The sequence below is a fragment of the Cloeon dipterum genome, chromosome X (genome assembly GCF_949628265.1).
Source record: "Cloeon dipterum chromosome X, ieCloDipt1.1, whole genome shotgun sequence".
Lineage (NCBI taxonomy): Eukaryota > Metazoa > Arthropoda > Insecta > Ephemeroptera > Baetidae > Cloeon > Cloeon dipterum.
Window position 1 is genome coordinate 11,835,657 of NC_088790.1, and position 12,150 is coordinate 11,847,806.

The 12,150-nt window shown below is 36.8% G+C and overlaps 1 protein-coding gene across 1 annotated transcript; it reads right to left on the reverse strand.

The window, feature by feature from the left end:
- Positions 1 to 5,762: 5,762 nt before the first annotated feature.
- On the reverse strand, positions 5,763 to 11,410 carry LOC135945865 (macrophage mannose receptor 1-like). The gene is made up of 27 exons (XM_065493786.1): positions 11,306 to 11,410; positions 11,188 to 11,242; positions 11,011 to 11,126; positions 10,910 to 10,949; positions 10,159 to 10,847; positions 10,038 to 10,105; positions 9,881 to 9,983; positions 9,578 to 9,831; positions 9,470 to 9,526; positions 9,381 to 9,414; positions 9,252 to 9,319; positions 8,703 to 8,805; positions 8,357 to 8,610; positions 8,214 to 8,304; positions 7,999 to 8,163; positions 7,698 to 7,942; positions 7,579 to 7,635; positions 7,487 to 7,520; positions 7,365 to 7,429; positions 7,163 to 7,271; positions 7,001 to 7,112; positions 6,806 to 6,944; positions 6,682 to 6,738; positions 6,596 to 6,629; positions 6,309 to 6,367; positions 6,154 to 6,256; positions 5,763 to 6,099 (listed from the first exon to the last, which is right to left on the reverse strand). The coding sequence occupies exons 7-27, from the start codon at positions 9,939 to 9,941 to the stop codon at positions 5,855 to 5,857; spliced, it is 2,346 nt and encodes a 781-aa protein (XP_065349858.1). The 5' UTR covers positions 9,942 to 9,983; positions 10,038 to 10,105; positions 10,159 to 10,847; positions 10,910 to 10,949; positions 11,011 to 11,126; positions 11,188 to 11,242; positions 11,306 to 11,410; the 3' UTR covers positions 5,763 to 5,854.
- Between the last annotated feature and the right edge of the window lie 740 nt (positions 11,411 to 12,150).

The window sequence follows — 12,150 nt, forward strand, 5'->3', positions numbered from 1 at the left end:
AGAGCTCCGTGCCTCGAGGGAAGGCTGCCCGAACTACACTGAGAATCCACTGGAAATGGCAAAGAAACTTGAGGTGAGATAGGTTTTGATTTTGCTAAAAAAATCTACAAAATTTAAGGAAGATCACAATCGGCTTCAAAAACCGCTTCAAAATCCTTGCAGTAAATACGGCAACACCTTAAAAGAAAAATATTCTTCATTTTTCGTTGAAATTAGTCTGGTTTTTATGACTAATAGTTTTGGCTGCCAACTGCAGCCCTAATTCATGTCACAAATTCCCTTTGGTGGCAGGCAAAGGCACTAAAGCAAATATCTTGGGTTATGAATTTTTCGCATTTTTAAAAAGAAATATGAGTTTTAGACGGTTTTAAATGTCGCTCTAACATATATACAATTTCTGAAATCATGTTCGTTTGATGTATTATTTACAAATTTTTAATTGACGCTTTATTGATTTTGCAGGTGAGGATCAAGAGATTAGTTTTTAACAAAATCAAATCTCATCGCAATAAAACCCTGAAATTGCACAGAGTCGTGGGAGAGATCGATAACGTCCCAAGTGTCGCCGAGTGGCAGTTCGCGCAGTACCTTTTGCCCTGCTTCGTGGCCTCCATGCTCGAACTATTCACCCGCACAAATGGCAAAGAACCGGCGATTAGTAAAGAAATGAAGGAATGGTACGCCAACCTTGTCCACGAGCTTGTTGCCTCTTACGAAAACCCCATAAAAGAAGCTGCGCTTGACCAGAATATCGAGGATTCCTTTTTGGCTCTGTACTTGAGAAAACGGTTTTCGTTGTCGACTTTGCTTCAGGTCTTCTACCGGTATACAATCAACGACTTTATCGTCGCAGTCAGCAAGGACGAGTCATTTGAAAGGCATTTCAACAGTTTTTCGCACTTGCGCTTGCTTTTTGAGGGGCTGACGAGCAGCGACGGGTGTACGCTGAGTGCCGAAGTTTCGCCTCAGACCAAACGCTTCTTCGACTTGATGTCATTCAATTTTTTCCTTAACCTGCAGAATGCTATGCACTCGTGTCCCAGAGCGAACTGCAACAAAACAGAAGATCGCTCAATCGTGGTCTCCAACATGAACAACCTGATCAAAGTTATGTGCCTCCTTGGTTTATCCGACCACAAAAATATCATCGACGCCGTTCACCCAAACCTGCCAACCTCTTCAACCCTTTTGCTTGTTCTCATAGAATACTGCTTGTGGGAGAATAAAGACTTGATGATTATCAAGAAAATCAAGCACACGAAACACCCTAATAATAGCCTCGATGACCTCTTGAAGGCTGCCAGAGAGGAGTGTGAAAATCTCAGCGTCGCCCAAACACAAAGTCTCGCTTTTTATTTGGCCATGAGTGTGATTCCCAGAGAAAAATTCTCCATGTTGTCGAAAAAAATTGCAACCAAGAGTGTTTTAGACCAAGCCCTGTGGAGCTACGTGCAGGATGGCAAAATGTGGTATCTAAAGCATTTCCTAAATATGACGCCACACGACGAGTTGAAAGTGTCTCATGAATTCACCAAAGAAAAGGCGCCGGTTCTTTACTACGTGGCCGTCAACGCATTAAACAAAGATTGTAATAAAGTGAAGCTCAACAGCCCCGGGGAAGCTTGGTTCTTCCCGATTACGCACTGCAGGTATTGCGGTTTGCTGGATATAGACGTCAATGAATATCCATGCACCGAGTGCATCAGATGCAAGCAATATCCAGATAAAAATTTCTTCTGCTCCGCTGGCTGCAAAAAAAGTGCGATGAACACGTACCACGGTAATGAACATGTCGAGTATGAAACCCATTTTATTAAAAATTTGTAAATTTGTATGAATAAAGGACCGTGTAGATAAATAATTGTTTTCATTGGAAGAGAGCATTTTGGGGCAGTAATACTCCTACCGAATCATATTGATAACAATTTTATGTCGATTTCACTCAGTTTCCCTATTGGAATTAATAATAAATCTCCACTTCTCCTAATGATTTTGTTAAGCTAAACGTGTTCAAAATATTTTATAATGATTTTTCAACTCTTATTTCAACTCTTATTTCAACTCAAAAAGAAACTCTTATTATGATAAAAGAAAATAAAAATGTATTTTAAACCCAGAAAACACTCAATTGCCTTAATTTTTATCCTATTTCCAATAGGGAAATATTGTTACCGCACCTATACAGAAAAAATCACCCGACATTTTAAAACCAACTGACCATCATTTGTTAATTTTTACTTCCTTTAAGTTAATAGTAAAGTCTGATGGCATTCAGTATCGATTGTATCGATGTAAAAGTGAATCACGTGTGTGATTATTTTCGTAATGGAGTCAACTGTTATATTTTACACAAATTTATGACAGAAATCCAAATCGTATTAACACACATACACATCTTGAAGAAAAATGCATACACACAATCACTACTGCTAAAAGATAAATGCAGCACGCGATGCAAATGAACTGCACCGGTTGCATACTTTTCATTACCGCAGGCGCCCCTCTTTCCGCGAGAATTCTTCTGAGCTCACTCATTTCAGGCTCATTTTTACATAACATGCTTGTGAATTCTTGGAAAAACTTGATAAATAAAGCCACAATTATGAACGTCTCCTTCCATCATATCGTGTGTCGTTTTATGTATGTATTCACTGACATTTGATATTTTGTTAATTTGAAAGAAAAATAAAATATATTTTTCAATGTTTTGTAGGCATGGCCCTTGACTAATAATTAGAAAGTTTTATGCTTCTCAGCCATGAGCATAAACATCTGAGTGATGGTGAAGCAGTAAGTACACACAAAGTTTGCGATCTGTATACAGAGTAAACGCAATGTTAAAATTTTATACACAGCACGATTAATATTTTCACCGTAAATACTACTCGTCTGTTGATTTTGCAATCGCCAACCATAATCAAATCGGGCTCAATGTGCATCAGTTCCTGCCGAAATAGGTACGCCTGCAAAGAAAGTTCATTATATATTTGTTTATTGTTCATACATATCAAACTACAGCCAATTTAAAAAATTTCAAGTGTGTATTGTGTTTGAGAGACTACAAAAAATATATTATGCCGTACTACCTTTTCACATAATTCAGCCGATTCAGAGTTCAGTTCAAGATGTAGCAGCACCAAACTTGTTCTTTTACACTGAAAACAATTTTTAATTATAGAATTAAATTTCAATTTCAATAAGAATTGAACCTCTAGAGTCATCCTCTCGCATTGCCACGTCAAAACTGTGAAACCCGTGATGTTACTTGAAAATCGAACAATATTCAAGACGGTCAATTGCGAGATTCTATTTAGTTCAAAATGCGTTGGACTGATATTTAGGAATATTACTATGGAGATAGCAAAAGAGCATTCAAAAAAGCTGAGCACACCGGAAAGGAATAAAACTCTCGTGAACGGTGATCTGTTCAACTTTTCGATGTATGCACGAAGGTTAGAGTGTTGTTCGCGAAGTCGAGTTATTATTTCTATGGCGTAATGACTCGTTAATCTGCAACTCTGTGAATCAATAAAATGTCAATTACCAATTCATCAATGTTTTTATATTTCCAACACTAGACTTAACCAAGAACAAAAGTCCAGGAAAATAGATAAGCAATCCATGATAACAGTTCAAAACTTACCTCTAGTTGGTGGTTGTATTCTGCAAAGAGAATTTCCACGGTGCACGCGCACATTGTTAAAAGAGTCATGTTTGTTAGACTGGCTAAATTGCACCAAATTGTACATAATGCATATTGAAGATTGGCAGAGATAGAGTACTCCACACGAGACTGGAGTACAATAAAAATGACTGATGGACAATAGCACCATACGAGTGTGGAATAACATGCATATTTAAGCGCAAAGTGGATTTTTCGAGTGTCTACTGCTTTAGGAAAGAGGCGGTTTAAGTCAGCGATCACTTCTTCCAGTGAACGTGGCCGTTTAATTTTGCAATAAAAGAAGGCGATAGAGGAGGCACCCATAAAAATAACATCGCCCATCGCAACCAATCTAATAGTAACGCTTGGAGCCTGAAAACATCAAGAGTTTGCGTATCTAGGATATGTGATTAAGTTCGTTTTACCATCATTATCACATTCACAACGCTCCATAAAGCAAAAGACATTATGGACGTTATGGTAAAGCTGTACAGATCATGCAGTTTTCTGAAAACCCAATTTCTGCTCGAGTTGATATTCCAAATTCCCAATAGCTGTCCTAAGACAATAAAAGGAAAAAAAGCCTTATCCATCGTGCACCCGTTTCAGAATGCGAACAATACCAAGGAACAAACAGTCAGTAATTCAGACTTGAAAACTGCAATTTGGATATCAAGTAGACCAGCTGTCAGAGTATCTCAAACAAATGAAAAAAAGTTAGTGTCGCCTTCAAGACGAGTTACGTAAAGTGTCATTCATGCATAAATGTCAACTATTGTTTTGACCTGTTATGGAGAAATATACAGTATTGAACATTCAGCTGTTTGTACGAAATAATGTGCGCAAACGTACCGCAGCACCAAAAAAAATGCATTGATGTCGATTTATTACTTTTTTTATTGCAAGTTTTTCAATTCAAGTTGTAACAAGGACAGTTCAGTTCTGGAAAGATAATATCACAATGACAAGATATATTGAAACAAAAAATAGCTTTATAGGTTAGCATAATTAAACTTGATTAGGACCAAAATGATCCATGTATATAATTATCAAAATTTAATTCTGAAAATTTCTCGTCAAATTGTAACCAATATAGATTTAAATATTATTTACTTGAATTAACAAAGGCTGAGGTTATCCATTTTCACGGCAACAATTAAGAAATTCATATAACTAACTCTTCATATAGAAATTTTTATTCTACGAAAAATACATCGTTGTTTCAATTGGTCAAAATTTAAAGCATTTGAGAAAGGGTGACACTTCTGGTGTAAGCAAGTTAAGTAACTAAAATCCGCAGGTATACAAGGCTGGAGTGATCCCAGACAAGTACTGTATAGATATCAAAAGAATAACAAATTAAAATCTTATAATGCTGTACCATACGCCTTGAAGAGGAAAGAAAACTGTGCCGCCGAGCAGTCTTTCAATGCGAGTTGCATATCGTTTGACACTTCCACGACTTGAAATTCAAACACGTTTTTCCGTTTTTGCGGGCCAGCTGCTCCTGAAACCTGGAATAAAGCGGAACATATGTCCCAAGGCGATTCATTCCATCCCTCACTTCTGCAAGAAGAACAGCAACCAAAAAAGCAGTATATATCAAAGAGGAACAAAATTCTTGTAAATATAGGAATCAAATTAAATTTAAAATAAATATAGTCGCAGATTTGAGTGCTGCTCACGCAATCGAGCTATGATTTCTATAGCTTAGGGCTGTTTCACGAATCTATAGCTAAAGTAGCTGTGAATGAACCAATCGCATCTCTTGCATCAGAGAATTATTTAAATAACTGTTAGAGTTATTCATTTCAGCTAGGACTTCATTGGTGTATATACTACCATAATTTATTCCGCTTACTTGAGAGGTTTGCTAAATGCACTTAATGGAAAGAAGTTAGATAAAAAATAATTGAATATTCAATGACAAGAAAATTTATAAATTAAATATCCTTTTGTTTACAGCAAAGTTTACATTTACAACAGTGTAGTGCAACAAAGCTAAAATAAAACTAAAAACTCCTCAGATATAACGAAATAAAATTTATTAACAAGCATCATAAGAAAAAAAGACGCATGAAATCAATTTAAAGCCGAATCAAATTCTATTTCTAAGCAGATCGAGTACATTGAAGTTTGGAAAAATGACGTTAAATGCTTTTACATGCAATCATGACGCGCTTCAACTTTCTATTCGCAAAGAAAGCGTAGCATAGCATCGCACCCAATATCATTTAAACCCGTTTCCATAACAGCGCCAGTAGAAGTGTAGAGGTTCATGCAATTTTCAACATAAGGCGAGTTGGGCTCTCCTGGTCTCCACATCAAGTCTGGAGCGACCAAGGTTCCACTAGGACACCAACCGAAATTGCGGACACACCCGACTCCATCTGAAGTGCCGGAGGTCCACAATGGTAAACTGCCCCAGCCAGCAACTGTTCCAAATTACTAATTTAGAATGGACAACATATTTCTTAATATAAAGATACATTTAAAACCATCGTGTAAACATTCACGTTCAGCGTTTGTCTCGATGGAAACCAATTTCATTCCAAACTTGCAGCATTCGTAGTATGCATCTTTATAAGTTTTCTGATCAAATTGACATTGGGAAATTAGAACTATGAAATTTTTGTTTGCAAACCATATCCTTGTGAAAGAAATATTTCTGACCGCAAAACGTTTGGAACTGTCCATCTGGCCCTAGTTTTAAGGTTTTTTTAATTATTACTATTTTTCCATCGCGTCAACTAATAATTAGTTTATTTCATTGGCTAAAGGAAAAGTGGAATTGAGTTGGCTTGGTGCAAATCACAAAACAAATCTTTTTCGCATGATTCGTGAAGTAAACTCTTTTCAATTAATATATTTAAAAAACTGCTGAATATATCAAATTTTTCCAAATGTTAACTTGTGTTGAATGTAATTTACCAGTCATTGCTGTCACTTGGCTCGTTTTCACAGGCTACATTAATAATGAATTAAATATTTGAGAAAATAACACAATTGCATATTACATCAACCGTGCAGTTGTAATCATAGCAAGTGGCTGATATGCAAGGTTTGGCCGGCATCTGATCAATATTTTCAATTGGTTTTAGTATCAACAGTAATTTTTCTTTTAGGAATTTGACTAGTAACCTCACAAATGTAACCATACGAATCGGTGCAAACTACGTCTTGCATCCATGCTTGACTCTTGTCGTAGGACGCGGAAGGTCCGAAATGAGCCAAAACGCACGCCTCCTGTTCATTCGCATTGTTCGGTTCACCGGCATTCCTTTAACCTTGCAACTTTAGTCCCTTGAAGATTTGTTAGTTTAGTTTTAGTCTAACCAATTGGAATCGTTTGCATAGAAAGTGGTGCCGGAGGAACAGTATTTGAAGCGAAAGCTGCAGTCAAGCTGGGTTCCGCTCGTCCAAAACTCGGTATTGAATTTCAGTAGAGCTGTGAAAGAACATTAGAACTGTTTAAATTATTGCTATGATTTTATGCACGGTCATTATTATTCAGATCAAATATCGTCTTCATTTCTAAATCGGAATCCACAGACAACAAGTCCATTCCTAATTTGCAGCACATGTCGTATGCAGCTGCCCAGGGAATCTGTAAATTATTTGGATCGATTTTTATCACAATATAATTGAAGTCATCTCTAAATTTTTTATTGCATTTTCAAATATCTTAAACTGTATTAACCTTGTTTGTGGCAAAAAGATAGGTTTTTCCGGAGCCAGTTGCCCACCTTCCGTAGCTAGAAGCTCCTGAAAACGAAAAATAAAATCACTATTATGTTTTTTAGAGAGACCGTTGTGACCTACTTATTAGCTCTCCTTTCGAGTTGAAAAGGGAATTCTAACAAACACGATATATATAAGCCTGGTGAAAATATGACATTAATTGACGATCTCACGTCTTTGACACACGTCGCATGGTTTGGGCAGGTAGGCGTGCAATCGGCTTGATCACCCTGCGCAAGAAACCGCGTAAGGAAACAACACAAAAACTATGGCCACTTATTATATTACACACCTCGCATATAAAATATTGAGTTGCCGAGCAAGAATTGTCATTAAAATAGAAAAGTTTTGGATCAACGTCCAGCTTCATCTCTAAGCATCGCTCTCCCAGCGGGGTGCTCGGTTCGTTTGCTTTCCAATTCAAAAAATTTGGATTAAACGACGTTTGAGTGCCACAAAATCCATATTGAAACTCGCATCCAAATCCTTCGTTAGTGCCCGTCGTCCAGTAATAGTTTACTGTGCTCTTGTATTGAACTTAACATTTTATTGATTTATTTATTTCTGAAATACCAAAATCCTTGATAATGTACCTTTGTTCATCTCTGCCAGGCATTGCAACTCTTCATATGATTCTATGCTCAATAAACGCATTCCGAACTTACAGCACTCGGTCTCGGCGTCGTTTCTGGTTTTTACCCCTTTGGAAATGAAATACTGTCTGCCACAAGCCGATCTGAATAAGCCACCCGGATTGCCTTTTCAAAATTCAACTAATTTAGCTCAATAAAATTAATTAAAAACTCACTTAACCATAGTTTTGAAAACATTGATTTCTCAACGTCAGTTCTGCACGGCACCGACGGGCACTGTGGAAATTGGCATGGTGGGGCGGACGTCTAACAAATGAAATAAATGTATATGAACTGTACGAATTGCCCTGGCATTTACCTCACAAATGAATTTAATCGTACTCCCACAGTTGACGTCATTGAAATTAACATTTTCGGGTGGAGAACCTCCACCTACGATCATTTGAATGCAGTTTTCAGTGCCTTTGTCATTGTTAGGCTCGCCTGCGTTCCATCTAAAACCTGACGAAATGTTTGTTGCAGTGTTTGCCGTACACCAGGTGAATTGGCCTTCGTGGAACTCGTCGCTTCCCGCTGTAAACCAACTTGTGCCTCCAAAACCGTAGTTAGATTCTGTTTTGAGTCAATGCGTTAATTGTTATGGAATTCCAGAATTAATCGAGCCCAAAATTGTCTCTTTTGGCTCTTAAAAAAAATTTACTCACTGGCCAGCATTGTGGCCAGGCACATGGTTTCCGCTGCATCCTCGATGCTCAAAAGCTGCATGTTGCGCAAACAGCATTCCGAAGCTGCTTCTTGCCAGGTTTTCTGTATTTTTAAATAATTTTCTTTCAACTGTATAGATTTTTCCTAAACATTGGATTCATTGATTATAGTTTAATACATTTTATTAAAAAAAATTGAATGCGTGATGGTTTAAACTTGGTCGGGAACCTATTAATTAACATAAAAATTATGAATAATATAACTTTTTTCAGTACTTATCTTAAAAAGGTAAATTTGACAAACTTTCAATCAGAAACCACTTCATTTTTATTGCTTGAGGTACGCCAAGCATATAATTGAAACCTTAAACTTTTTTTTCATTAAGGCTCAAATATGCCTATGAAATGTGAGGGTTGAAAATGCTGACTGCATTTACCCTGCATTAATTGTGAAAACAGTTTTTAAATAAATATTATATGGTTAGTTTTACAATATTAGGAGAAATAAAATTAATCGAATTTGTGTTTTGTTCATTTCTCCTGAAATACCTGAGCATTACTAAAGAAGTACATTCGGCCACATGCAATTCGCAAACTTCCATCGATAGGTGAAGATGCTACGTTCAGCGTGGGCAAGTGGAATATCAATAAGAAAACTAAGTAAATTGACTATCTCACGGTTGATGAAATCGTTTGCGTCGAGAAAAGAAGCCTTAAAATTATTATATATTTTTTAAAAAAGATTATAAAGTTTGAGAATTTGCAACCTGTTTAGCGCAAGTGTAGCTCAAGCATGGAGGCTTTGTCGTCGTTGTCACAGGCACCTAAATTTCCTTATGACCCTGATTTATTTTGGAAATAAAAAACAAATAGACCTCGCAAATATAATTTAAAGAAGTTGCGCAGATGACGTCATTCAAGACGTTGCTTTTCATAGGGCCAGGCCCTAAAGTGATCGAACCACAATCTTCCTCTTGACCAGTAGCGCTTATGCCACTTGGCTGTCCGGAGGTCCATGTCAGATTTTCTAGGACCGTGTTGTTTCCGTTGCACCAAATGTAGGTGCCCTCTTTCTGGTAATCACTCAACGAAGTCAAATACTCTCCCGCTAGCCCAGAGCCGTCAGCACCTAATTTTTTCCATTAGCAAGCACGTGGAAGTGCCACATGTTGAAATACTGTTTATCAGTTGGGAAATGCATGACAGGCGCTGCGATGATTCCACCGTAACTAATGACATCCCGAAAGTGCAGCAGTAGGATGCGGCGTCTGGCCACGATTTCTGTCCAAAATGAGACTTTTTGTGGTGGAGAAATTATAATTGAATTTATTAAACTTTATCCGTGCTGAAGAGGTAAAGACGATCACATGCGGGCTTTATGACTCCGTTGGTCACTGATTTTGCTGATATATTTTTATTGAAATTATATGACCGCTTAAAAATGAATATTACGTACGATCAACTAGGCCTTTAGCGTCAAGCTTTGTAACCTACGTTTTGATCAACATTAATTGATAATATTTTGCTCTGAAAATTGAGGTGATATCGTCCTGTAAAAATCTAAGATATTTCTGCTAATAAAATAGATCGTATAAACATATTAAATTGAACAAAGCTACAACTAGAAATTAGTTATTGCAAAATTGATTAGTGGTTCTCAGAAAAATTAGATTTCACTCACCCGCATAGTTAATTTTGCAAGATGCATTCGATTTTATGATTTATGTTACTAACTGAAACGTGCTTTATCCTAATTTGAATTTCGTCCTGGTTCAGGAAAAATTGCGCAACTTTCAACAACCAAACGTTAATTTCCTTGTTGCAAGAAAAGGGCAACAATCAATTCGACAATGAAAATTTGGGTGTTTGTCGAAAGATGCGCAATTTTACCTCGACCAGGAAGATTTGTTCCATCTAAGTAAGCGACTCTTACATCTGGTTTGCAGGCGAAAGAAATGCACGGTGGCAGAGTTGTGGTTGTTGTCGTCGTCGTAGTAGTAGTTGTTGTTGATGACGACGACGTGGACGTCGTTGTTGAAGTGGTGCCGGAGATTGCAGTTGTCGAATCAGTTGATATTGCGACAGTAGTAGCGGCTTCCGATGATTGTTGTATAGTGTTACTTCTTACGAGCGTTGTTGGAGCAACTGTTGAGATTTTATTTTTCTAGATTTTTCCTGAACCGCATTCAAATTCAAGATGAGACTACTTGTTTTTTGGTGAAATGTCGTCTTTATTATTGCTGCTGTCTAAAATAAACAATTCACACCGAGTATGGTTATTAAGCCATTTAATTTTTAAGAATCATACAGGTGGTAATTTGCTTGAGACAATGTTCCTGTCATTTCTGGTAATCGTAGAATTTGTTTGACAAATTGTATTCGAGCAGCATTTATGTATGTGTATTCTTCGCTGCAACTTTGTTACTGAAAAAGTATTAAATGTAGAATCCTCTGACTGAGGAAAGCTTGGTTTTAAATTTCACACCTATAAGGATCTTGTACGTGTTGGACAATATCGGAAGTTTAGAGGCTGTTTCAGCCTAAACGTTTGGAGACGAGAGTTTATAATAAGCTAACAAAATATTTAAATGCGTAACATTTACCATTAGCATGAAGAATATAAGAAAAAGAGGAAATAAATTTGTCCATTGCATCACTAAACCTTCATATGAAAAGAGTTAATATAAATTACACTCTAGGTTTTGCAGGAAAAGGAAATTTCGTAAGCCATATATATTAGATTATAATTTTAACATTAAAATATTTTCGTGATCTACTTACCAACGCCCAACTAAAATTGCTTTCCAATTTATCACACCTGTGTAGCTCAACGTGTGATGGTAAAAATTTCAGCAGCGGAAACGTATCGCATCATTGACGTGTGATTTTCCGGATGTTAGTCCCATTTTGTTCAATAATTTATGTCGCAAAAGAGCTGTCTGATAGGCAACTTTGGAAAAAATGCATCAAAACGATACAAAATATCGCTTTAGCACAGATCCAATGTATTAATTGCATAATATACACTCCACGGTTTCATTTCTAAATCATTACTTTTAATTTGTTTTTATTATTTCACAATATTTTTAAATCCCCAACAAAATACGCAAAATACCGATATTAATAATTATTTTCCAAAGCATATGAGATAAAATTGTGTGATGGTGAAGCAGTGAGTGCACACGAGGCTTGCAACATATTTTTATTGATCAGAATTAGTTTGATTAATTAATAGTGCATTTCACAGCCTGAATTTATATCCAGCACAAGTTCAGTCCAAAGCAATTGGGGTGGACGTCAAACTAGCGATAAGTGGTGTTGAGGTCAATATGTTTATAGCAAAGTTGAACATTTTCTTGTCTCCCACAAAGAGCAATAAATTTCAATGTCCTTCAACAGTCAAGTAAAAACTATCTAAGTTGTTGTACGTACGCTTCAAAACATTTTA

Excerpts from the sequence above, each read along its gene's own strand:
- LOC135945865 (XM_065493786.1), bottom strand. The coding sequence starts at position 9,941 with ATGTCATTAGTTACGGTGGAATCATCGCAGCGCCTGTCATGCATTTCC. Across the intron at positions 8,164-8,213 it reads GTTTTCAAAACTATGGTTAA|GCAATCCGGGTGGCTTATTC; the intron begins GTGAGTTTTTAA and ends AATTTTGAAAAG. Across the intron at positions 6,739-6,805 it reads CGTATGGTTACATTTGTGAG|ATGCCGGCCAAACCTTGCAT; the intron begins GTTACTAGTCAA and ends AATATTGATCAG.